Raw genomic sequence first — 24,916 nt, 5'->3', positions numbered from 1 at the left:
GCTTACTAAACAAACTCTGCCCAGCTATGTATATTCATTTTATTACGCAGATTTTATAAATTTAGGAACGGTTGTGTAATGAGTTTTTCAGTGGACTGAGGTGGGAACTGTGTATTTCGGATGAAAAACTTTGGTGTATTTTGCCGGCCCTACAACGGTCACACTAGCGACCGGCAGCGTTTGTTTTGCTGCAGATTTTTGTGTTTATTTTCAATTATTTGCAATTTTATAAACGCAACATGAAGCGAAGAAGTCAAACTAGAGCCCAACAAGCCGCTCCACCAGCTAAAACCACAAAGGAGAAAAGTGGATCGCTTACGGTGGCCCAGCTCAGCTCCGATGTCATTTGGCAGGTGGGTGCTCCGCTGGACAAATCTAAGTGTTCAATATTTATGAATCTGGAATAACCTATTTGCAGCTGGCATCGCAGTACTGGACACCGGATACGAAAGCAGACCACCAGCCGTACAGTGCCAAGATCATCGAACGCATCTATAAAGAAGAGATCGGCGATGGCGGTGCCCAAAGCGCCCGGAGGATCAACATGCTGGAGTTCAGTCAGTATCTGGAGCAGTATCTGTGGCCGCACTACCAACGGGAGACCGCCACCCATGCCCACCTTATGTCCATCGTAATAATGGCCAACGAGAAGTTCAGGGAGCGCGTCGAAGTTTGGACCGTGTTTGAAAAGCTTCCGGATCAGTATCCAGCCTTTTTCCGCCACGTGCTGGAAAGCTGTTTGCCAAGCAAAAAGGCAAAGGAGGCTAGCAGCACGCTGAGGGAACGGACAGCGCTATTGATGTTCATTAATCACTGCTTCAACAGCATGGAGATAGAGCTGTGCCGAGAACAGGCCAAGCGACTAGTCTCCTTGTCCATGTGGCATTGCCTGCAGCCCCGTAAGTTCCCCTCAAACACCTATCGAAGTGATCCTAATAGTATCTTCTTGCAGGCCGCCGTGAACAGGAGCTTCGCGAAGTTCCCGAGTGGCGAAAGTACTGGAAACGGCTGCTCAAGAAGGAGAAAGACAGCAAACCAGAGGTCCTCTGGGAGAGACACTTCATGCAGAACCTTATTATTGACTTCCTGCACATACTCGAAAGCATTCCCGCCGAAGGCGCGGTGGCATCTAACGTGGTTCACTACTGTGAGCGGTTCCTTGAGTTTATCATCGACTTGGAGGCTCTTTTGCCGACGCGGCGCTTCTTTAACACAGTGTTAGACGACTGTCATCTGATTGTGCGGGCTCTTCTGTCACCATTGGTTCGTCGCGAGGAGGGAAAACTGTTTGGTCAGGTATGTGTCAGACTTCTCTTTTAATAACTATCTCGTACAGCATAAATTAGTTAAAATTAAGTACAAATCTCAATGTTGGACATTGCTAAACTACGAAAACACTTATATTAGTGTGGACGGTGGCTCCTCAGTAATCGTTGCCGTTCATGTAATGCAGCTCATCGCCCCAGTCGTTTGCCGAGGGCGGCTCATTGTAGCAGCAGGTCTTCTTTAGCAGAAACGTTACATGTCGCTGGCGCAGCACGCAGATGTAAAGCAACAGCGGTGTCTGCAGCGCGTTGACTACGATGTGGGCATAAAGCAGACCTTCCATTTGCAACCAGGACATTATGAGGAATAGCCAGGCTATCGACATTACCAACAACATCAACGAGAACATGATGAAACTGTAAAAAAGAGGATGTTTTCATATACTTATGTGTCTTATGATTAATGCCGGAAGGCCGTTCTACTTACTTGGCCTTCAACTTGTGCGCAATGCGGCCGTATACCGTCCGGCGGTTGATTAGCTTCCTGGTGGTCACATAGAAGAATATGTTGACCAAAATGGTACAAGCAATTGGCGCAAAGAATATGCAGATGCCAAGCCAGCCGATCGTCTCCTGCTCGCCCACCATGTGCTCCTGTTTGTAGGAGTCGGCGTCAAGGAAGAAATGTGCAAAGACGGCCAGCGCCGCCATCGTAGCTGTGCATCCCCAAGCATACGCGGAATAGTAGCAGTACTTCCTGCCGTCCGTGACTCGCAGGAAGACGTTCCTCGAACGAAAGGTCTTCCAAATGTAAAAACCGAAACTGTTCAGCCAAAAGAAGGCTGCTAACAGGCTGAAGCACAGAATAATGTCTGCCACAATGAAGCTCACATGGCTGGTAAACTCGGTGAATATTCTCACCAGGTCCGCTGCCTGGCTTACCATAAGGCACACGGCTATCGTTGTTACTATGTTGCCAACCAGATCTCTGCTGGATGGATTCGAAATTAACGCATGAAGGAAGTCAGATTCAACCCATTGCTCACCTGAGAGTAGGGAGTATAAAATAGATGATGGCGATGACCAGCAGAATAATAAGCGAGATGCCATGGAATATTGGGTTTAAGATTTTGCGAAGCAGGAAGTTGGAATCACTCCACTTGATCTCCTTGCGGGCCAAGCAAATCTTGGCGAAGAGCACATTTTCCTCCCCAGTACTGGAAGTGGTCTGCAAATGGATGTTTTGTTTATCCAGGCAATTTATTTGGATTGTAGCTACGCTTACCTTGTCAATGCAATACAATCCCTTATCGTAGTCATGGTATAGCGGCTCCAGACTGACGCCAATATCCTCCTCATAATCCGACTGTATTCCACGACGCTCGTCTCCCTCGTTTTCTGCATTGGTGTAATGCCTTAGCCTCCCATCATCCAGTAACACTAGTTTATCAGAGCTCTGGAAAACATAAAAATATACATGACTATCCAGCAGTTTCGGGCTAAGGAACCCCAAGGGACTTACGCCAGCATAGTGGTATATGGGCCACATCTGCATGGATCCACAATTTGGAATACCGATGACGAATTTGAAGTTGACGGGCCTGTTTTGCTCTCCTCCATAGCTGGTGAACATCGGCTGGAAGTAGTCTGCAAATAGAAACCAACGATAAATAGCGAACACAGACCGTGAAAAATCATTAAGGCAGTTCAAGTTATTGCAGCTTTTGTTGGACTGATGGATCAGAGGGGAGCCAGATTTTCTTTTTTTTTTTTTTTATTCTCTCCGCGAATATAAATATTTACGCTTCTGGGCAAAGAACTTGAGCTGTGCAATGCGTCTTCATCAGCTGGTTTTGCCATTTGTGCGGATTGGTTCTTCTCCAATTATCGGAGCTCGGATACATTTTTTCCAACTCAGTCATTGATATGTTAATCATAGTTAAGCACACGGAAATTAGATTACATGTTTTGATTATGTGCCATATTCAAGTATTGGGATTACTCAAATGACTGCAATTAAAAATGGGATGAGATCAGTACAATGCAGTGATTCAACTACCAGTAATAGTTACACTTTTATGTGTCACCTATATGGCCGATCCATGGTCGTAAATGTTTTATTCAGTTTTAGCTGTAAGCTGTCCGAGCTGGAATTAGTTATAGTTGCTAGAGTACGATTTTCTATTTTCCACAATTGTTCCTATTGTTTACAAAACATTCATCCAAGGCAAATAGTCAGTGTAAGGTATACAAGGCTTTGACTTCTTTGACACTATTAAAATTTCTTGTTTTCTTTTCACCACTCGCTCCACAAACATTAATTACTCGGTTTTGTATTTATGGAGAACAGAAGCATCTATAGTACCTTACTAATGGATTTTCTGCCTCATTTTACTTCCAAGAGATGATACTCCCGATTTGGGAATCCCTCATCAAGTGGCTACTTAAAAGTTTAAACAGAAACATGCCCCACAGCATAAATCATATTTCCCATCAGGATTGAGGCCACCCTCTGTTTGTTTTGAGAACTTTCTTGGGGGAGTACGAGCGTGGAGTTGGGGATATTTAGCTGTTGGCTGCGTTCCACTGATCCACTGATAGCCAACAAATGGGCCATTTAATGTTGGGCATACATGTGTAGCATGCCAGGAGGGAAAATCCATAAAGTTGAATGGCCAACCAGCTTGGTTGTGGTTGTTATGGCAACTTTTTCGAGGGGCTAGGAGTTTTCCGCCTGGCCAGCTGTTGAACTTACCCGTTTCGTTGACCTGCTGGCACTCATGGTCCACGTGTATCTCGAACTTCTCGCAGCATTTGTTGACCAGCACTAGGTGGGGATCGGAAGATAGCCCCTGTGAAGATCCAGCGCTAGTGACATGACTGCTTGCTGGTAGAGGGCTTAGACTTAGGAGTAATATGCAGAGCAGGGGAATCAGCAGAGCGGAGCAGCTGCATTTTTTTGCATTTTGCCCGGCTGCAAAATGCGCGCCAAGCGTTTTTACGAGCATCTTTTGCTTAGTAACACAGACACAGATACAGGCACAGATACAGATACAATACACAGGTAAATGGCAGTTGCCGTTGGTGTTTATGTGGATCTGCGCTTGCCAAGAAATGCGTCATCAAGGTGCCGGCTGTGAGCCAAGATCATGACTTGCATGCCAGCACTCAACTGAGGCGACACTTTTTTGATTCAACACACACCCACAAAGGCACTTTCGTCTGGGATTCTGACTCGTATTCGGTTAATAAACAATGCGCGCTTTACTTCCTCGTTAAACAGTATTCAAATCGAAATAAAAGTTGAAGAAGCAACATCAACCGATTCGAAGCGACGACAAAAAGCGAATGACTCTCTGTCCCCTGCTCTTAATATCAAGTCACTAAGGCGGCGAGAGAGTGGAGAGTTGCGAGAGCAGCGCTCAACCCCCACCAAAGAGCTCCCTCTCTCGCATTGAAAACCAGACTGAGCGTTGTGCCCCGACTATTCACTGCCCTGCCTGAAGGAACTCAAGCCCACATATAATACCTTATTTCATTTTGTCCCTGCAAGATACATTTTTGGAACGCAATTACAATTTGACTTTTTCAAATTCAATCGAAAATAAATATTAAAACAGGTCTTATATACTTTAAAGTAGCCTTGTAGAATACCCTTTGATCCATCGAGGGTATTCTACAAGAATACCCTTTGATCCATCGAGGGTATAAAATGTTGAAGCAGGGCTTTGAATTCGCGCCCTCTCTCCCTCTTCGTGCTCTCTTTTTTTAAATTGAGCGACGGAAATTATCAATTGGAGCAAGTAGACAGTACGAGTGAAGCAGGAACCGGCAATGTCTGCCTGTATGAGTATGCGACGGCTTTGTTTGCTCCTCCAGCGCCTCTCTAGTGCTCCCCCGCCCCTCGCTTCCTGCGCCAGGATGAGACTTGATGATGCGGTGCGATAAGATGCAGCTGTGTGCAGTGCTCTATTGACGCGTGCCCTGTCATCACACTTGTCCTCTCGCACCTCCACAAACTCTGCTGAAATGGAAGAGAAGATAATAAAGACAGAAGTCTTCAGAGTTCTTTAAAGACTTCCTTTTAATCAAATGTTAGCTAGCAACACCCTTCAGCTAACCTTCAACACAGATTTGTATCGAACACACACGCATGTATTGGGTTTCAGGGAAAGTCCCCCATTCCAACAGCAAGGACTTCCGCTTTCCGCTCACCTGGCTCGTCTAATTAGCACTACCTCTCTCGCACACATAGTCAAACTTAGCTGGTGCAACTGTGTGAGTGGTCTTGCCCAAAATGATGACGTATCAGCCTTTTGGGGTACACCAACCGGCTTGGCTTACATAGCGTGTCTGGCTTTGAATACCTGTAGTGCAGCTGAAATCAAGAGAAAGAGAGGAGAGAGTTCGACAGGGAAAGAGAAGAGCTCAATGTTTGCGTGAGTTTGTAGAATTCACGATGGCAGGTAGCAATACAACAAACACGTTCCATTCAACACGCGCGTTTGGAAAACCGAACAGGAGCGGATCAGCCAAAAAGGGGGTTAAGAATGATTGATCATTCATTTGTAATGTCCCTGAATTAGATATAATTACATCTTAGTTAATTGCTTTAACAATATAAAAAACTAAACACAATTTCGTACCTACAGCTCCTGGACATGCTCAAGTTCTATACCCGCTTCGAGATCAACGACGTTACTGGAAGTTCGCTCACGGATCACGACATGACCCAGCTGCACTACAAGAAGATCACCTCGCTGCAGCGAGCGGTGTTTGCCAAGTTCCCTAGCCTGCGGGTCTTTGCCTTGTCCAACGTGGCCACAGTGGATAACAGGGAGTCGCTGGAGCAGCACTTCGGTGGGTTGGATGGCAAGGGACTCCTTCAGATTGCCACGTTCTTGAATCTGGTGCCAGAGGAGGTGGTCTCACCCTTGGACTGGCATCGGGTAGACGAGCAGTTTCTGCGTGAGCTGCTGATTACGCGCCATGAGCGACGCTGCTCGCAGTTGGAGGCGCTCAACGAGATGCCCCTGTATCCCACGGAGCAGATCATCTGGGACGAGAACGTAGTGCCCTCTGAATATTACTCCGGTGAGAGCTGCCTGGCGCTACCCAAGCTTAATCTGCAGTTCCTGACTCTCCACGACTATCTACTACGCAACTTTAACCTATTCCGCTTGGAATCCACCTACGAAATCCGGCAAGACATCGAGGATGCTGTCAGCCGCATGTTGCCATGGCAAGCAGAAGATGGCGATGTTGTGTTCGGTGGCTGGGCAAGAATGGCTCTGCCCATTGCCAGCTTTGCCGTGGTCGAAGTGGCCAAACCTCATCTGGGCGAAAAGAAGCCCTCAAGAGTGCGTGCTGATGTGGGCGTAACTCTCTCCGTGCGCCGAGAGATCAAGGCGGAGTGGGAGAATCTTCGAAAGCACGACGTGTGCTTCCTCATAACAGTAAAGCCAACGCAACCATATGGCACCAAGTACAAGCACCGCGAACCTTTTATTCCCCAGGTGGGCTTGGTCAGTGTCCGGGGATGCGAGGTGGAGGGCATGCTCGATGCCAATGGCCGAGTCATAGAAGATGGCCCAGAACCAAGGCCACAGCTCCAGGGTGAGAATCGTTGTTACCGTGTTTGGCTGGACTCAAATCAGTACCGCTTGGATATGGACGACCTTCAGGAGGTATGTTTTCAACTATTTCCTGCTGAATTGTTAACAGTGTTACTAAATAAATTCTTCATTCAGGGCGCCGACGATGTCTACGAAAGTTTTAACATCTTGATGCGCCGCAAGCCCAAGGAGAACAACTTCAAGGCCGTGCTGGAAACCATACGCCACTTAATGAATACAGAATGCGTTGTTCCGCCTTGGCTGCACGACATTCTTCTGGGCTATGGTGATCCTGGAGCTGCGCACTACAGTAACATGCCGAATCAGGAACGCAGTCTGGAGTTTAATGATACCTTCTTGGATTACAATCATCTGGAGGCCAGTTTTCCGAACTACAATTTGAAGTGTGAGGTGCCGGAGGAAAACCGCCAACCTCCCTTTAGGCTAATATTTGAGGATGTGCCTATTCAAAAGGAAAGCGATGGAGAGGATCAGGAAGAGAAACCTGAAGAAGAATTGGCCAAATCTATTTTGGTGCAGCCGTACAAATATGAAGCCAGGGGTCCATATCCCAGCGACAAGCCTAAACAGTAAGTATTGAAATATAATAACCAGCTTAAGGCATTTTATATCTCCATATATGATTGAACGGAATTGACTAATGACCCTACCACATTGTTTTAGAAATTCTATCCGTTTTACACCCACTCAAGTGGAAGCCATTCGTGCGGGAATGCAACCGGGTCTGACACTGGTGGTCGGTCCGCCTGGTACCGGTAAAACTGACGTGGCCGTCCAAATCATATCGAATATTTATCACAACCACCCCAATCAACGAACCCTTATTGTGACCCACTCCAATCAGGCGCTGAACCAGTTGTTCGAAAAGATCATGGCCTTGGACATCGATGAGCGGCACTTGCTGCGTCTTGGTCACGGCGAGGAAGCGCTGGAGACCGAGAAAGACTACAGTCGATATGGACGTGTTAACTATGTACTGGCCAAGCGTATGGATCTTCTTAGCCAGGTGCAGAAGTTGCAAGAGGCGCTTGGAGTGAGTGGTGATAATGCCTACACTTGTGAGACCGCCGGCTATTTTTACCTGTACAATGTCATGGCGCGATGGGAGAAGTTCCAGAGTCAGATAGGCGTACATCAGGAGGAGGCGGATGCGGAGAAGCTGAGAGCGGAGTTTGAAAAGGAGTTTCCCTTTGGGAAATTCTTTGCAGATGCTCCACAACCATTGTTTAAGGGTGCGAATTATGAGGAGCTTATGGATATAGCCTCCTCTAATTTCCGATACATTTCGGATATATTCAACGAACTAGAGGAATTCCGTGCTTTTGAACTGCTGCGCACGGGACTCGATCGATCGAAATATTTGCTAGTCAAAGAGGCGAAGATCATTGCCATGACTTGTACACATGCTGCACTCAAACGCAAGGAGCTGGTTAATCTCGGTTTTCGGTATGACAATATCCTTATGGAAGAATCGGCACAGATCCTGGAGATCGAAACGTTTATTCCTCTGCTGCTGCAAAATCCGCTGGATGGACTTAATCGTCTAAAGCGTTGGATCATGATCGGCGATCACCATCAGCTGCCGCCCGTGATTAAAAACATGGCTTTCCAAAAGTACTCTAACATGGAACAGAGTCTGTTCACCAGGCTGGTACGTCTCGGAGTGCCTACCGTTGATCTTGACGGACAGGGTCGTGCAAGAGCCAGTATTTGTTCGCTGTACAAGTGGCGCTACAAGAAGCTGGAAGACCTACAGCACATTTTTGAGCGGGATGAATACAAACAGGCTAATCCAGGATTTGCTCACGACTACCAGCTTATTAATGTGGAAGACTTCAAAGGAGTGGGTGAAAGCGAGCCCAATCCCTACTTCTACCAGGTAAGACTAAATTGAATAATTCCAAGGATTTTCTTATCTGAACCTTTAAAAAACCCACAGAATCTTGCTGAGGCGGAGTACATTGTCGCCGTGTACATGTACATGCGTCTGCTGGGCTACCCTGCAGCCAAGATCTCCATTTTGACAACCTACAACGGTCAGAAGCATCTCATCCGCGACGTAATAAACGCCCGCTGTGGTAACAATCCTCTTATTGGCTGGCCGCATAAGATCACCACCGTGGATAAGTACCAGGGTCAGCAGAACGACTATATTCTCATCTCTCTGGTACGGACCAAGGCGGTTGGACATCTGCGAGATGTACGACGTTTAGTGGTGGCTATGAGTCGAGCGCGTCTGGGATTATATGTATTTGGCAGGGTCTCCTTGTTTAAGAACTGTCTGGAGCTTCAGCAGACTTTTAAGCTTGTAAGTTTGAATGACATTTTATAGTTTTTTTCGGGGTTTATAATTCTGACACCTTTTCAGCTAACACAGCGACCTTTGAAGTTAAGTCTGGTATCCGAAGACAAGTACCCCACGGATCGTTTGGCTAATGCTGATGTGCCCAGTCAAGATATCAAGTCGGTAGAAAACATGTCCGAAATGGCGCAGTTTGTTTACGAGCGGTACATGGCCAAAATGGAGGAGCTAAAGGGCACCCTGCCTTCCGAAGAAGAGTTGCAAGCTATGCGCAACCAGCTGCCACAGGAAGATGGGGAAGATGCTCCAGAAGTAGCTTCCGAGGAGCCACCGGAAAAACGAGCAGCTAAGGAGGAGCCATTGTCCAAAAAGAAAACTACAGAAGCCTTTAAGCCCACCCCTATTCTTAACGAAATAAACGTGGACGACACGGATATGGCTGAAAGGGAACACATTCAACAGGAAGCTACTGATGAAGATAAAACCCAGGAATCCGCTCCAGCTCCAGCTCCAGCTGAAGAGTCTTAGTTGTTGTTCGATTGCTCAAATAATTTAATTTTAATAAGTTACAACAAAGTTAAAGTGACAAATAGAAAACGCATAGACCACACACCATAAATCTACGTCTACTTTTTGGGTGCGGTTATGCCCTCTAGCTGAGCCTTCAGTTGGGCGTTAGTCTTCTTCAGGAAAGTTATCTCCTCCGTGAACTTCTTCTCTTCAGAGGCTCTCAGCTCAGCATTACGACGTTCGGCCTGTTCCTGCTTAAGCTTCATGTCCGCGATTATCTCCTCTAGTGCCTCTTTGTCTAGTTCAAGAGTCTTGACCCGATCACGGAGCATTTCCTTTTCCTCATGTGCCTGCAAAGCCTTGCGCATACCGAAGGCTACGGAACTGCAGTACAATGTCTCATAGGCCTCCATTGACATGGCAATCTCATCGCGGATGCGCAGCAGTAGGAGGCCACGCTCTGAGCAGTTTATGGTAACTTGACGAATGATCTCGTCTGCGATAATGGAGCTTTAACAAGACGGAAGGTGGCAAAAAAAAGGTTCATCTTACCGAAACACTGGGAGTAGAGCTCGCGGCGCACGGGACAAATGCCTGTCTCACGAGCTTGGGTCTGCTGCAGCCTAGTATCGAGCATCTCCTGCAAATTTATCACATCCTGGCGTGTTGCCGGGGTACTAGACACAGACTGCTGCCACAACTGGCCATCCTCTTCCCAGCAGCGCGGTGGCAATATGGAATTTAGAATCTCCTCGGTTTCCCTTTTGGTGTCTAGCAAAGCGCCCGCCGTTTGGGGTCTTTTCATCTCTATCTCTGTTAGCGGAGCGCCCCCCTTCTTGTCCGGGTGCTTCACCACCAGCACCGGGTTGTTGTAGCGCACCAGGGTCTGGAATTGACCCACGCTTGTTATATCCAGCTCCTCCATTTTGTTGGTATTATTATTTTAATTTCTCAATTTCTATCTCAAAAAAAATATATATAATTGATGTAAACTTGTGTGCTTCTGGAATTCAGCAGGTATGTTCACCGCTGGCGATGATTAGAAAATCAGAAATGCCTGTGCTAAGAAAATTCCAGGGGATGTGAGTTTGTTATTTTCCCTTCTAGCAACCAAGCGCAACTCGGCAACGGTTTCATTTTTTGTTTATAGATGTATTGAACTGGCAAATATCAACAGGTGTAAGAATACGATTCAATAGGACTCTACATTTCAAATAAAACCAGAATTATCTTATTTATGTGTATATGTTTAATGTAAATGCAAACATAAATGAGTTTCTGGCTCTGCCCGTGAGGAGTCGGACAGCGGTCAAAAGTAACTTAGTTCGTTGCACATTTCCAATTCACTCCAACTTAAAATATGAACTTATAAGTATGAGCAAGTTTGGCTAATTAAACTAGGATCTAAGTAACTAATTGTTAACACACAACTAAACGTGTTACGGAATTGGAAGAGCAAATAATTTAGTCTTTTTAGTGGTACAACTTAAACTGTAGACGATTCAGATCGCCATTAAAACTAATATCGCGGAAGTTTTCGAGTAAAGACTGAATTGTGTAGATGCAGATGTAGATGTACATTAGTAACTCTTACATATTCATATCGTTTCATTACGGCTAGACATTGTCAATATATAATAGTACATATATATTATTGTCATTAATTATGCGGGAGAATTTCCTCCATGGGTTCTTGTAGTTCTGTTTCTGCTCCTGGCTCTCTATCCTGATTACTTGAGCTCTAGATAAACGCTGGCTTACCAGTTACAACTACGATTTTTATATAAGTATTTATATGTGCTATGTACGTGTCTAGAATATTGTTGATCGAAACGCAACGACGAACTCAAAGGTGCAACAGAACAGATTCGGTTGAACTTAACCACGGCGAGGGCTTGTCTACAACACAGTTACACAGCTACTACATAATTTACACGTCTTTTGGGGCAGCACTTCCCATCGACCCTTAGATCAGCTCGGCCACGGCATCGTCTCCGTCCCGAATGGGAGCCTGGAATGTGGATCCTGTGAACTCGTACAACTGAAGGGGGGAGGAGTGTAAATATAAATTGTATTCTTTACTTTGCTCTACGTGGATTCTTACCGATGGCGCTCTATTGTTTCGCAACGTGGCATAGTCCGCAAATTCATTCATGTGCGGATCAACGCGGGCTAGTAGTAGACCAGCACCTCCCACTCCTCCGGCGCTGGCGCCTCCCCCGCTGCGCATTGACCCACCGCCGGCGCCACCGCCTCCAATAAGACGATTTTGATTATTGCGCGGCTGAATAGTGGCATACGTGTTGTCCACCGTCTGCCCCACATGATGAACCTGCTCAAGAGAGCTACGATGGTCCAGGTGGCCTGGTGCCTCAGAGTTTGAGATGTGATCGGGCTCCGAGAAAACCTGCATTGTCAGTTCTTGTTCCTCGTATAGTTTCAGTTTTCTGAAGGAAAATAAAGAAAATCACTAACCATTCAAAATAAGTTTTTATAAGTTCTCACTGTTCTATCCACAACGGATTTTCCGTAGTGTTAAGGTCCTCTATAATCTGTTTCTTAATCAGGGCCTCCTTGCGACGAGTCTCCACGGGCACAGATAGATTCCAATGCTTTAGGCAGCAGCACAGGACAATAAAACTAATAACGCCAACGAAAAGAACGATGACTAGCGCCACCAATCCAGCCACTGCTAAATCAAACTCATCTTGCACAATAGCTATGTAGGCGGGCACAACGTTCTCTATGGCAAAGCCAGCATAGTAGTCCTGAAATAAAACAATATTAGTTAAACATAACATAAGGTAAATCAAGTCTAAAGAAATTACCTTAAGATAATCGTAGTTCCTGTCGATATCCTTGAGAATCTCATCAACTGGTGCAATTTGATGGGTCTGAGGATCCACTGCATGGAAGTACAAGTCACACCAGTCCATACGTATGCGGCCAATCGAGTCCAAGTGGAATCTTATCTCATCGACGATGATGCGATGCTGGGTGGCGTTGCGCAACTCAGCAATGATCTCCTCCTGCTCCTGGTAAACCTCTTCCGGCGGACGGGACAAGATTACACGCACCAGCTGCGTGCCATCAAAGACCCAAATCTACATGAGGTAAAAAAAAATTTAATGGATAGTTCCATAAAATATTACTATCACTTACATTCACTTTAGTACTGGCCGAACGCTGGGGTTGCTCCAGTTCTCTGGCCACGATCTCCAGTTCGAAACGATCCTGGTTGTACTCAGCCATGATTGTGTTTGCTGAGATGCGCCCATCCTGTGAAATGGCAAACGGACTGGGAACAATCGAGCCGGTGGATTTGGTAGCTCCAAACTTGTACAGATTCGAGGCGACTATCATAAACTCAATCTTGGCATTCTTGCCCTGATCTGCATCCGTTGCATTGACTAGCGTAATAGCTGCGCCCATCTTGGCATTGGCATTTACTCCGGCATAGTAGGTGGGCTTCTCAAAAACGGGAGGATTGTCGTTCACATCCAACACCGTGATGGCAACTTTTGCGACTGTGTTATCCCGATTAAGGGTCTTTATCGAGAAAGAGGCGCGTTCCTCTTCGGAGATATGCAGATCCGCCTTGATGCTGGCTAGGATGTATAAGGTGTACACATCCGTTTCTTCGCGATCTAGGCTCTTGTTTGTGTAGATATCGCCAGTCAGTTTGTCCACATAAAACGCACCATCCTCATTGCCCAACAGCATGTAGTAGAATATATCGCGGTTGTGCTTGCTTCTTGATGCCGCTTGTATGTGTCCAATCTTCACATCCCGACCGCTATTCTCGTTGATTGACACCTTGTAGGGATTGGAGGCATCGGGAAACTCCGGTCGGTTTTCGTTGGCATCCACAATGCTGACGCTGAGGAGACGTAGGGATTCAAATGGAGGATTGCCTGCATCTCGGGCAACCAGTATTATATCGTAGCTAACGGATTTAGAGATTACACATTATGAAAGCTTTACGTAAAATGAATGTACACTTACTTGGCGCGGTTATTACGGTTCAGCTGGGTCTTGGCTCGCAATTCTCCTGTCACTTCATCGATCTTGAATTCCCCGGTCTGCTGCTCGTTCCGGTTGTTCACCTGCAGGTGGTAACTAATTTTGCCGTTTTCCTCCGTATCATTATCCATTGCCCTGACGGTGAGCAGTAGGTAATCGGGCTGGACAATATCACCGGGTATCTCAATGGTGGCATTGGACAGCGCGGGTATAACAAACTCCGGCTTATGGCGGTTAACCCTTAGTACTGTAATAATCGCTTTCGTTGTGCTTTCCATGGTGCCCGACCCCTGGGTGTCGCGTGCCGAAATGGTAAGCTCGTAGGCTCCATGTTTCCCGGACAAACTTTGCGCGGGATACACAATGCCCGACTGCGCATCCAGTTTGAAGAGGCCCATTTCGTTGCCAGCTGTAATGATATAGCGCACGTCCCCATATAGACCCTCGTCCTGGTCAATGGCCTGAACTTGGAGCAATGCTGCAGGCGGCTGATAGGCGGCATTTTCCGCCACCGTAGAGTTGTATACATCTCGTGTGAAAACGGGAGCATTATCATTAACATCCAAAATGTTTATGTGAATCTGTCGGTTACAAAGGAACAAAGGTTAAGCACAAAGTAAATCGTTGATAACTTTTCAACTCACCGTTGCCGTTGCCGATTTCTGGACGGCAGCCGGAGCTTTATCCTGAGCCACCACGGAGAGCGTGAGCTCCTTGATCTGCTCTCGATCGAGAATCGTGGAGTTGGCCACCATTACGTTGCCCGTATAGGCATCAATGCTAAAGTACTTGTTATTTTCCCCGATTAGCGTGTAAGTGATTTCACCAAAGACGCCCACATCGCCATCTTGGGCCTCCACTTTTCCCGCCACCGTGCCACGGGGTGAGTTTTCCGTAACGTTGAAGTAGTAATCAGCTTGAGAGAACTTAGGGTCATTATCGTTCAGGTTTATAATGTCTACCACCACATCAGCGGTGGCTGTTAGAGCGGGCACACCCGTATCACTGACGGTGACTTGGAACTTGACCTCCTTTACAGCTTCGTAATCAAGTCGGGCAGTGGTGTAGATCATTCCGCTGGTCTGGTTAATGGCAAAATAGTCGTTGTCGGTAATATTAAACTCCCCAATGCTGGAGTCCTCATCGGTGGCCTGAAGAGTGGTCAATACGGTGCCCACGGGCTGCTCCTCCACCATTTGCAGCTTGATTTGTGGCTGCTCCACACTCCAAGGCGCATTAAAACGCTGAAAATGTATATTTTTGTTAATTTCTGGCTTTGTGGCTTTGAGAACACATTCAAAATTATTAGCTAAAATTTCACGTAAATTTTCTTTCTATGCCAACAAACTCCTCTTCGGAAGAATGATCAATGAGCTATCCGCTCCTAAGCTTAAGCTTCTATTCATCAATGTATTTTTGATTTTGCACAGTGCCACTTATTTGAATGTATACCGCCTATATGCAGACTTGAAAAATGTAAAAGCTGGCGTGGATGGCTCCAATGAGGAGATTTGGATAAGGGAGATCTTCATATTCCTAATCAGTGTTCTCATAGTGATTCGCTTTTGTCTATGCTTCGTAGGACTGGCTGCTAACATTGTGGCCATGTAAGTAAATCTATTACGCAGGTGCTCCATTTAGCCATTTCAAATATTTATACATTTAGATACCCAATTCTAACAAATTCGCAAGCTGAGATGCTTACGCCTACCATCATAGTGCAGGCCATTGACAATGTAATCCTAAATCTCTACGAGATCATTTTGGGCTACGGCAGCTTGTGCTATCTCTATCCGGAAAGTACAGCTGTTTTTATCTTTTTCGTCATGAAGATGGGAGTGAAGATTGTCTGTAGCATCTCCGTACTGTAAGCCTAAACATAGTATATATTAGAAAAAAGCTAGATAACACTTATATTCGTCTAAGGAATATTTATTCGGACCAGCACAATCACTTGGCAAGTCTGGTTTCCTTCAACGAGGAATCGCATAGCCTGGGTCCAGACAGTGTAAATGAAATTGAATTGGCCAACCAAAACCTGGATTTTTCCTAACTAATTATATATTTATTTTAAAATATAACAATCTTGCATTGTAATGTTTAAGCTATAACATCTAAAGACATTTTACTCACCGGTGGATTCTTGTTGACATCAATGATTTGAATGATCAGCAAACCTCGACCCTACAAAATTAGAATACGATTATAATTGTAAGTATATTGCTTTATATGTAACTTCTCCACCTGCTGGACATTGGGAGCTGTGCTGTCCGTAACCAGAACGTTGATCCTCATCACAGCAAACAAACTGCGATCCAACTGCTTGTTGACCGAAACCTTTCCGTTTCTGGAAATCTTAAAGTACTCCTTGAACTGATCGTAATGCGGCAACTCCTTGCCTTCCTTATCGATAGCAGTAATGTCATCGGTGCCGGCGAACTCCAAAGCATTATGGTTGGCAACATCCGGATCCAAGGCGATTAAAGTGTAGACCAATTGCCCGGGAGGAGCGTCCGCTCGCACCTCAGCATGCTGTGTAGCTGGCACAAAGTACGGATCCTTATCATTACTGTTCTGAACATTTATCGTCAGCGTGGCGGTTCCCGTAAGACTGGGAGTTCCCAGATCGGAGGCCTGAATCTGCAGCTGATAGGTGTTGCGTCGATCAAAGTCCAGTTTCCGGGAAACGAACACCTCGCCGGTGGTTTCAACGATGCCAAAGTCGTCAAAGCTGCCCTGTTGTATGCGGTAGCGCAGTTCGGCATTCTTGCCCGTGTCCAAGTCGGTTGCATGCACCCGCTCCACGCTCGTTCCGATCTCCGAGTTCTCCTCGACGACGGCACTGTAGCTCTGCTGCTCGAAATTGGGAACGTGGTTGTTCACATCCCGAACCGTGATGTTCACCCCGCAGTGAGCAGTGAACAATCCATCGTTGGCTTCCACAGCGAAGATCAGCTGATCACTATTCAAATTGGTCACGTCTAGTGTGGCATTCGGCCTGATGATGATCTGGCCGGTCTCTCGATCAATATCGAAAATGCTCTCCACCTGCTCAGAGCCCCGGATTCTGTAGCTTATTCTGGACATGGTGTCCGCATCCCTTGCCTTGACAATCAGCGGGGAATCAAAGACCACGGCTCCCTCATCTACGCTCGCTCTGTACAGAGGACTTTCACAGACTGGCGGGGAGTCGTTGGCATCAGTTACAGAAATCCGTAGAGACACTACAGATGCGGAGCCACGCCCATTATCGTCGGTGGCCTAAAGAGGAAGATGGAAAAATTTGATTCAAAACTTCAGAAAATTCGAAAAGTTTAAGTGGAATTATGATATTGGATTAATTTCAGAATTTGTGATTAAATGCTTATGCACATAATAGTTGTTAAGTGTCATTCAATTGTCATGAAACTACTGTATATGGTACTTAATGGGAGAATGTTTGTATATAATAGTTGTTTACGCTTTGAATTTATTCAGCTTACTGACAAATTGATGTGCAACAAACTGCAACGATTTGTATTTTAAAAATGTAAACAAGAAAACTGGTTACTTAGCAAGATATATCTAGATAATAAAATCGGAAGCATTGGTTTAAATTAGACTCAAGGCGTTAGAAAGGTATCAAATGTATCAAAACGCAGGCCTGAATTTCAATCCTCTTTCGTTATTTATATTCTACATGTTATGGAGGGATCTGCCACGCGAGGCATATCCCACATGATTCCCCCACCAGCTTACGCACATAAAAAAACCTTGCCACCCGCACACGAAGATTGAGACAGTCACTCACCTTGTATGACAAGAAGTACGTGGTCTCCGATTCGTAGTCCAGACACGTCTGCGGTGCCTTGTCGTCATTAGCAGTCGCTGCGGGAACTCCAGATGGTGCTGCGTGTGGAACTGGAGCTGATAGTGGAACCGACGATGCCTGCTCCTCTGGCGCCTGGGTGATTAACGTGTACTGGACGGTGGGCTCTGTGCCAATTTCTCGAGGAGCCGCCTCCATGGAGAGCATTTCCAGGTGACTGTCGCCATCGCCTTCCTCGACATGCTCATCCTCGTTCAGATCACGTCGCTCGCGTCTATTGCTCTCCCCTTTGCCATGGCAATTGGCTAGGCTTATAACACCAGTCTGCTCATTCACATGGAAAAGTTCGGCACCAGTTCCGGATAAGCTGTACCGAATGCCCGAGTCACCATAACTTCCGGAGTCCACATCCCGAGCCGTAATGGTGGCGATGTACTGACCTGGTAGTGCCGCCTCCGAAACGGTTGCGGAGTAGCTCTCCTGCTCGAAAACTGGCTTATTGTCGTTGGCATCCAAAACAGTCACGGTAATCGTTGCCGTGGAGGATAGCCGTGGATTGGTGTCTGTCTCTTCGGCCACCACCAGAACGATGAACTTCCGCTGGTTGGGATTCTCGTAGTCCAGAGTGCCGTTTGCAACGCGAATATTGACCTGCGAGTAACCGGTGACCAGCTTAGGTTCCACATCGAATACGCCGGAAACGTCATCCAGGCGCAGGGCGAACTTGGAGTTGATGCCCACATCTGCATCACTGACACTCATGTCCAGGGCGAGCGGTGTGCCAGGGAGGGTGTTCTCCAAAAGGGACACGGAGTACTCCTTGTGATTGAAGACGGGAGGAGAATCGTTTACATCCCTAATGGTCACCGTTGCCTTGGCCGTAGCACTTGTCAGGGGATCATCGCTGGGCACTCCATTCACAAGCTCACGAGCGCGTATCACCAACGAAATAATACCAGTGGAATCCTCCAAAGCTTCCCGGTCTAATGGCTTAGCTGTGCGTAGTTCTCCCGTCTGAGCGTCCAACAGGAAGTAATCATTGGGATCTGCAAAGTGAAATACATAAACATGAGTACAAGTTAAAAGAAAGTTATATTGACTCTACTTACTTGTCCGGAGATCGTAGACAATCTTCCTTGGTTCCCCCGTATCACCATCGCGAGCATGGACAGTAAGCACCAAAGTGTTAATGGGACTGTCCTCATCAATAACCGTGGAGAGGGAGCCCTGGAATACCGGCGGCTTATCCTGCACATCCTTGACCCTCGCCTCAAACGTTGTTTGGGTCTTGTGCGGCCCATCGGTGGCTTCGATTTGGAAGTGGTAAACCATCCGCTGATTGTAGTTCAGGGTATCATTCAGCACAACTGCTGCTTCCAGAATGGTGGCATCTCGCTTTATAATATGCAAACGGAATCTGTTGGGAATTAAAATGATTAGTTTGGTATTTCTCTAGATTTTTCGAGAGCTACTCACTTTTTGCAAGCTTCGGGACTTTGTTGTTGGGGCAAGCATTTCAAGTCGAGACTTTCGCCAACTATATCGCGATCCTTGACGGTAATCTTATCAAATATGGTTGTTCCCACCGCCGCATCCTCGTTTACATCGGCCTCATAGGGAGTCTGCATTTTAATAAATTAGTAATACATTCAAAGCATAGCTTATAAGGTAACAAGTGTACTTACGTTTTGAAATTCTGGTGGATTGTCGTTCAGATCAAGAATAATAAAAGTAATCGGCACTTCGACTACATTATCCCTTTCCGACTCTCCCTCGGGATCCACGCGATCCCTTATCGAAACCAGGAACTTCAGGGTATCCTTCTCCTCGCGGTCCAGTGGTTTAATCAGCGTTATGTTTCCGGAAACCGGATCCACGCTAAAGTGATCCGCACCGATGGCTCCATAGGTAACAGGACTGCCTTCGGGATCGTAGGCTTCTAGACGGAAAACCACCGTACCCACAGTCACGTTCTCGTAAAGAATAATGTTGTTCAGGGTCTGCGTGAATACGGGTGGCAGATTTGTCTCTCCTGTTTTGGAACATCAAAAATGTGTAAATTTATGGAAATTCTTTAGGTGTATTTCGTGGTACTAACCTTTAGCGAGGGTCAAACCCAAACAGATCATCAACAGCCCCGAAAGGAGCTTCATTTTAGGGCCTGCAAAGAGTAAACAAAATAAACGTAAAGTGTTTGTTTGATTTTATACTCGGCAAACATTGCGAGCAATAAGCTTAAACAAACAGATTTGCGACACAAAGAGAAAACAAGAAAAAAAATCGATGTTTTGAATGCTTCAAAAAAAATGTACCTTTTCTTTATAATTACAGGTGAGCAAGGTTTACAGGTAAACACCATTTAGCATACCATACAATTGTTATTTAATTGGGAGCTTAACAAGCGGTGTCATTTAAAGGGAAGAATTAAAAAAAAAACATTTGAAATTACAACCAGATATGAGCTGCCAAAGAGCCCATTAAAATGCTGTTATCATATTTTAGGGTGTTGTATATTAAATATTGTTTTTTGATTTTTTCGGCTTTGCCGTGTTTTTCTTCTCATCATTCGGTGGCATAAACAAACAATAAAGATAAATTAAATTTCATTTCATGCTGAAAATTCAATTAGCTGACAATGCACACGGGCCAGTAAGAGCGTGACAACCATGATGCGGATGATGATGATAATGATGCTGCTGGTGGGGAGGCAGGGGGGCCAGCTACTGATGATGATGTGTATAACAACATAACGTTGTTGATGACAACCGGCAACAAAAAGAGGCAACAAGCAACATTGTGGCAAATTGTGCACTTTGTCTGCGGGCTGGAGGGGCTGGTCGAAAAGGAAGCAGGGTTTTCGGCCAGGGAATCGCCCAAGGCGCCAACATTCCTGATGCGTCCGTCCATTCGTCCGGCACGCACCACCTAACCGAGAACCAGCATCGCAGGCCCGTGGACCAGTGGCGCACATATTTGGCCACCAGCAGACGGACCAGCCGGGCGATGACCACACAAACAGGCGAAGGGACACGAGCACACTTGGAGAAAAAGCGTGATAGTATGCACACTGTTTGTGTCGGAAATAAGTGGTTGCAAAGTATGAAATCAGAAAAACCTTGTACAAATGAACTAAAATTAAATATTTTGTATATATTCAGTCAAAAATATGTTAAATACCGTCTAAAGTTAGTTATACTAATACAATATGTATAGCTCTTTTAAGAACTAACAAAATTATAGAAATTTTCCAAATGCTTTTAGGTGCATAAGCAGGAGTAGCGGCAGATTGGAGTGAGAACCAAAACCAGGCTGGGCCAATTAGTTATGCATAAAAGCCCGACTAAATATTTTCAGTTTGGACCCTGTTTTGTGTGGGTTTATTTGCTTGGAACACTGGCCAAGGGCCTAAATGGGCAGCACGAGCACGAGCAGAAGCACAAACGCACACCTCCAAAAAGTAAGTATGCATGTTCGGCTGAGTGGGGTCCATAAATTCACCTACAAGCGTTTTGCAGTCTTCCAGAACTGACCATAAACTAAACATTTTAGGGTTAAGCGGGATTGTTTTCGGGTCTGCTGGGGGTTTGTCGAGCTTGAACTTAAACTTATTTTCCCCCGTCACGAAACTCGATCCGTCCCTAAATCCCCGCCGCAGGCCAAAAGTTCTGGCAGAGACTCGAAATACTCTAATGGCGAATAAACTGTGAGCAGATAGGAATAAGCTTTTGCATCGGATATGAAGTTGTTGCTTAGCACTTTGAAAATAAACTTCAAATAGGTATTCCGTTTGAGTAAATATTTAAACACCAAAAGTACTTATAAATTTTTAAATTATTTTCCTTTAATGTCCTAGTCTCGATACTCTCTGCTCCGGCTCAATATTAATTCGATTCCATATTCAACTGGTTGTCATCACACAAAAGCACACACCATTTCCTATCCACCTTACAAACTGCTGACCCAACGTCATACAGTTATGGGTTTAAATGTGGTTTCCAAACGATATTCTTCCTGAATAGTTGGACGGGGTATTTGAGTAAGCTTTGTCCGTTTATTGGAAGCAACCTGTGTGAGTTTATGGACGGCTAAATCATGTTAGACCCAACTAAATAGACTCGTAGCCATTGTGCGTTAATCCTTGGGGATTATGAGCGTAGATGCCCACATCCATTGTTTTCAGGTGAGCCTGGAACTAATGATTGTTCCTATGGCATTTTAGACAGTACAGCCTTAAATTGCTGCATAAATGTCATTTGTTTTGCGTTTTCAATTTTGTCACACACAAGCATGGAGAATTTTCCGGAGCAAAATAATTGGAGGAAATTCCATCGTCTTTTCAAGCCCAAAGTACAATTAAATATGCAAGCTGGATGTCTATATTTTACATTCTCATATTCGTTAGCCTGAACAAGTTTATGCATTTACGTACACACTAATAGTTTATTTTAAAGGCTTTAGTTTACACCCCATTTCCTTGCGAGAAATTGAAGTGAAAGTGAAAAGTTAAAAAATGTGAAAATTGTGGCACAAAGGGGATTGATTTTTTTCCAGAATCTGGTTCATTGTGCACTGCATTCTATTTAAAGCTTCAAGTGAGTGTGAAAATGTGTTGAAGTAAACAAGTCTGATACTTTCTAACACTTGCACTGGCTTAAAGTCTTTGGGGATTGGATGGTATTCATTGTGATTTTCATCATTTCCCTCAATTTTCTGGCTCCGATAAACTCAAAAGATTGCAACCCACGTCCCCATAATAACCGGCAATCTCCTGGTAATATATTTTTGGTGGATATTTTCCAGTCAGCTCTTGTGCTCTGTGTCAATATTATATCACAACCATTAAGGATGGCTCCATGGGTTTATGTACATGCGTACCCATACAAGTATATAGACACGCGTTCGGTGGAGCATAACCAATATCAATCATACAGTAAATTTATATTGCATTTACGTATTTTCCCCTTCGCGTTTGTCAATCCAAAGCCGAACACAGGGGACGAGGGGGATTTTACAAGCCTGCCCAATCCCCCGACCAACCTGTTGATGTGATGATTCAAGCCTTTCGAGAGGTGGCAGCCACAATCCATCCCCCGGGGGTCAGGTCGTTTGCCCCAATCACCTTCCCGTGGCACCATAAAAGCCATGTGTACCTTAAACCAAAATTTACTTTGAGTACACGGCACAGTGCGGCAGCAGTCCTTCGAGCAGATTGCCTTCCCCGTTGGGGCACCCATCCATGCATCCATTCCCATTTTTTCGGTCATGTCAAACATAATAAATCATATTTATTTAAAATACATTTTGTTTAGCCAGCATGGCTTTTGTCCCGAAGGTTTCCTCCCTCGACTCACTTACATATACATTTTGGTTTTTTTGGGAGTGGCAATAATAATTGAATTAGGTGCGCTTCAAGGGACTCTGTGCCCCATCGGTTCACCCCAGGACCTCTGCCCCTCATCCGATTACGACTAATGCTCAAAACTTGTTTGTCCGCGTCTCTGGCGCGGTTTTCGCCGCTAATCCGAGCAATCCCACTACGACTGTGACTGGCTGGCAAACTTGACACTTGACTTCCCGGGATCCGTAACTTTTACGCTTTACTCGCAGCTCTCCTCAACCGAACACTTTAGGTCGGAGTTATTTTGTTGAGAACTAAAATAAAGGTTTTAAAGTCTTTGCTAAGGCTTTATATAAATAAAGTGTAAAACTTAGGTCAAATAGGTTTTTTATAAGTAAGCAAAACGAGAGATCAATATTTTTATTAAATTCAGTAAACCGTAAAAGGGTTTATGTCACTCGAAAAGATGTTACAAGTTTTGCTGAAAATGTGAATGTGAATTTTTATCAATTTCAAACCTTCGGTGCTCAGTGTATATCATCAATGTTTCATCTTCGCCATCGTTATTCTTTTTATCTGATTTCAGCCCTCGCTGGCATAATAAAAATGTCAAACTCCGTATGCTGTCGCTTGTAATACATTTTATTCATAAAATGTTTTTTTTATGATTTCAGTCGGCTGTTGCCTAGCTCCCTTCCACTTTATGCCCATCTCTATCGCTCGCCATCTATCTTTTTCTTTCTTCAGCTGATTTTTGTGTGTGCGACATTTGTTGGGGCTGATGATGATGATATCCCAAATGCGGGAGGGGGGTTGGTGGTGCTCACAAAGTGCTCCACTTAAGTATGCTATGTAAATCACCTGTGCGAGTGGCGCCTCACCGTCTAACCGTCTTTCGTTTCCCCTAAGGTGACAACCCCTACCCCTTCCCCTTCCCCAACCCCCTCCCCTCGCTATCGCCATCGCGCGTGTCAGTGGCGTCATTTTCTTTATGTCTTGCAGTTTACCTGGCCCAAAGCGGCGCCGGCGAAAAACCTTTGCCAGGGATTCTATTTAAACGGCATTATCTTCAGTTGCCGCCCGCCGCTATCTCACCTTTCCAGCCCCTCGGATTCGCCCGGCTCCTTGGAGATGCCCCAACATTTTTCGTTCGCATTTAAATTGCTCTTTTTTATTTGCGCCTTCTGTCCCCATTTTGGGTGGGGTTTTCCCTCTTAATTTATTCATAAGCCTGATGGCGTTGCCCGGATGGCCGAGGAGGGGGTGCTGCTCTACTTCTTCAGTGGGCCAACATCATTACTATTACTCATGCACGGCACACTCACTCGCACACACTTACACACACTCACACACACCAAAGCAAACAAACTCACACATTTACGTGCGTGTTCCATCGTAACTCAAAGTTGTCCTGTCCGTGTTTGTTTAGGAACCATCCCCATGCTCAAAAGTCAAAGTTTCCTCTGTCTTCTGGTTTGTTTTTGTTATTTTTACTAAGCAATTTTCACATTCACCTGACTTGCCACGCCCCCACTTCCACCAACTCACGATTCGTGCCACCTCGCATCGTTCATCGCCCCCCACCCTCACAGTTTCACAGATTTGCGCTGTATAATTATGCCTAGCGCGGCCCAACGCAATCCATATAAGCCGAGGAAGGTACGTTTCAAAAGTATAGGTCTCACCGCCTGAAAAGTATGTCTGCCTTTGAGAGCGTCATTATATAATAAATTGTTTTTTATCGTGTATAGTTAAAAAATCCAAAAAGATTTAATATTGTTACATAAATTAATATAACTTTTTTTCCGATTTTTAAACTAGGAAAATCGAACCTTGCAAAAAAATATTATGGTGATAGAACGTGCTGTCCTGCGGCGCGACTTCCTCATTTCGTATTCAAAACACTTGTGACAGTTTAACAAATTTGGAATTTAAATTGCACTTGCACTTAACTAAGAAGGGGATTGAAAGTGGGTCCTTTGCTATGTACGAAGGGAAAACGCGACGAGTCCTGGCACCTGTTGGGGTAAACAC

The 24,916-nt window shown here is 45.4% G+C and overlaps 5 protein-coding genes across 9 annotated transcripts in view; 2 read left to right on the top strand and 3 right to left on the bottom strand.

Annotated features, from left to right (window-relative positions):
- Window positions 1–169: 169 nt before the first annotated feature.
- On the top strand, window positions 170–9,808 carry LOC122619990 (RNA helicase aquarius). The gene is made up of 8 exons (XM_043797241.1): window positions 170–353; window positions 419–899; window positions 953–1,296; window positions 5,918–6,952; window positions 7,016–7,470; window positions 7,565–8,780; window positions 8,841–9,209; window positions 9,270–9,808. Exons 1-8 carry the CDS (start codon window positions 240–242, stop codon window positions 9,729–9,731), a joined length of 4,476 nt encoding a protein of 1,491 aa, XP_043653176.1. The 5' UTR covers window positions 170–239; the 3' UTR covers window positions 9,732–9,808.
- LOC122619991 (probable G-protein coupled receptor Mth-like 5) lies at window positions 1,309–4,595 on the bottom strand. Of its 2 annotated transcripts, none has more exons than XM_043797242.1 (6): window positions 4,021–4,595; window positions 2,788–2,912; window positions 2,551–2,721; window positions 2,312–2,493; window positions 1,753–2,256; window positions 1,309–1,682 (listed from the first exon to the last, which is right to left on the bottom strand). In XM_043797242.1, the coding sequence occupies exons 1-6, from the start codon at window positions 4,271–4,273 to the stop codon at window positions 1,424–1,426; spliced, it is 1,494 nt and encodes a 497-aa protein (XP_043653177.1). In that variant the 5' UTR covers window positions 4,274–4,595; the 3' UTR covers window positions 1,309–1,423. The 2 variants fall into 2 exon arrangements, with proteins under 2 accessions (XP_043653177.1, XP_043653178.1); XM_043797243.1 differs by having other exon boundaries at window positions 1,753–2,253.
- On the bottom strand, window positions 9,732–10,758 carry LOC122619992 (putative inner dynein arm light chain, axonemal). The gene is made up of 2 exons (XM_043797244.1): window positions 10,266–10,758; window positions 9,732–10,209 (listed from the first exon to the last, which is right to left on the bottom strand). The coding sequence occupies exons 1-2, from the start codon at window positions 10,636–10,638 to the stop codon at window positions 9,830–9,832; spliced, it is 753 nt and encodes a 250-aa protein (XP_043653179.1). The 5' UTR covers window positions 10,639–10,758; the 3' UTR covers window positions 9,732–9,829.
- Window positions 10,759–10,939: 181 nt separating this feature from the next.
- The window catches only part of LOC122619630 (cadherin-87A), a 56,710-nt gene continuing 42,733 nt past the window's right edge, over window positions 10,940–24,916 (bottom strand). For all 4 annotated transcript variants that reach the window (XM_043796674.1, XM_043796673.1, XM_043796676.1 and 1 more), the window contains 14 exons: window positions 19,643–19,705; window positions 19,230–19,576; window positions 19,021–19,166; window positions 18,654–18,961; window positions 17,527–18,590; window positions 15,981–16,997; window positions 15,870–15,920; window positions 14,381–14,980; window positions 13,719–14,317; window positions 12,876–13,659; window positions 12,542–12,817; window positions 12,219–12,481; window positions 11,818–12,160; window positions 10,940–11,754 (listed from right to left, as the gene is read on the bottom strand). In XM_043796674.1, the coding sequence (XP_043652609.1) occupies window positions 11,680–11,754; window positions 11,818–12,160; window positions 12,219–12,481; window positions 12,542–12,817; window positions 12,876–13,659; window positions 13,719–14,317; window positions 14,381–14,980; window positions 15,870–15,920; window positions 15,981–16,997; window positions 17,527–18,590; window positions 18,654–18,961; window positions 19,021–19,166; window positions 19,230–19,576; window positions 19,643–19,697 (5,928 nt within the window). In that variant the 5' untranslated portion in view covers window positions 19,698–19,705 and the 3' untranslated portion in view covers window positions 10,940–11,679. The remainder of the gene's footprint in view (window positions 11,755–11,817; window positions 12,161–12,218; window positions 12,482–12,541; window positions 12,818–12,875; window positions 13,660–13,718; window positions 14,318–14,380; window positions 14,981–15,869; window positions 15,921–15,980; window positions 16,998–17,526; window positions 18,591–18,653; window positions 18,962–19,020; window positions 19,167–19,229; window positions 19,577–19,642; window positions 19,706–24,916) is intronic.
- Window positions 15,010–15,847, top strand: LOC122619633. The gene is made up of 3 exons (XM_043796680.1): window positions 15,010–15,343; window positions 15,403–15,603; window positions 15,663–15,847. Exons 1-3 carry the CDS (start codon window positions 15,099–15,101, stop codon window positions 15,787–15,789), a joined length of 573 nt encoding a protein of 190 aa, XP_043652615.1. The 5' UTR covers window positions 15,010–15,098; the 3' UTR covers window positions 15,790–15,847.

This window comes from Drosophila teissieri, chromosome 3R, assembly GCF_016746235.2.
Source record: "Drosophila teissieri strain GT53w chromosome 3R, Prin_Dtei_1.1, whole genome shotgun sequence".
NCBI lineage: Eukaryota > Metazoa > Arthropoda > Insecta > Diptera > Drosophilidae > Drosophila > Drosophila teissieri.
The sequence above is the reverse complement of the archived record's forward strand: the minus strand, read 5'-3'. Positions and strand labels throughout refer to the sequence as shown.

Excerpts from the sequence above, each read along its gene's own strand:
- LOC122619990 (XM_043797241.1), top strand. The coding sequence starts at position 240 with ATGAAGCGAAGAAGTCAAACTAGAGCCCAACAAGCCGCTCCACCAGCT. Across the intron at positions 354-418 it reads GCTCCGATGTCATTTGGCAG|CTGGCATCGCAGTACTGGAC; the intron begins GTGGGTGCTCCG and ends ACCTATTTGCAG. Across the intron at positions 1,297-5,917 it reads AGGGAAAACTGTTTGGTCAG|CTCCTGGACATGCTCAAGTT; the intron begins GTATGTGTCAGA and ends TCGTACCTACAG.
- LOC122619991 (XM_043797242.1), bottom strand. The coding sequence starts at position 4,273 with ATGCTCGTAAAAACGCTTGGCGCGCATTTTGCAGCCGGGCAAAATGCA. Across the intron at positions 2,494-2,550 it reads GATTGTATTGCATTGACAAG|ACCACTTCCAGTACTGGGGA; the intron begins GTAAGCGTAGCT and ends ATCCATTTGCAG. Across the intron at positions 1,683-1,752 it reads GCGCACAAGTTGAAGGCCAA|TTTCATCATGTTCTCGTTGA; the intron begins GTAAGTAGAACG and ends TCTTTTTTACAG.
- LOC122619992 (XM_043797244.1), bottom strand. The coding sequence starts at position 10,638 with ATGGAGGAGCTGGATATAACAAGCGTGGGTCAATTCCAGACCCTGGTG. Across the intron at positions 10,210-10,265 it reads GCTCTACTCCCAGTGTTTCG|ACGAGATCATTCGTCAAGTT; the intron begins GTAAGATGAACC and ends CCATTATCGCAG.
- LOC122619633 (XM_043796680.1), top strand. The coding sequence starts at position 15,099 with ATGATCAATGAGCTATCCGCTCCTAAGCTTAAGCTTCTATTCATCAAT. Across the intron at positions 15,344-15,402 it reads GCTGCTAACATTGTGGCCAT|ATACCCAATTCTAACAAATT; the intron begins GTAAGTAAATCT and ends TTATACATTTAG. Across the intron at positions 15,604-15,662 it reads GTCTGTAGCATCTCCGTACT|GAATATTTATTCGGACCAGC; the intron begins GTAAGCCTAAAC and ends TATTCGTCTAAG.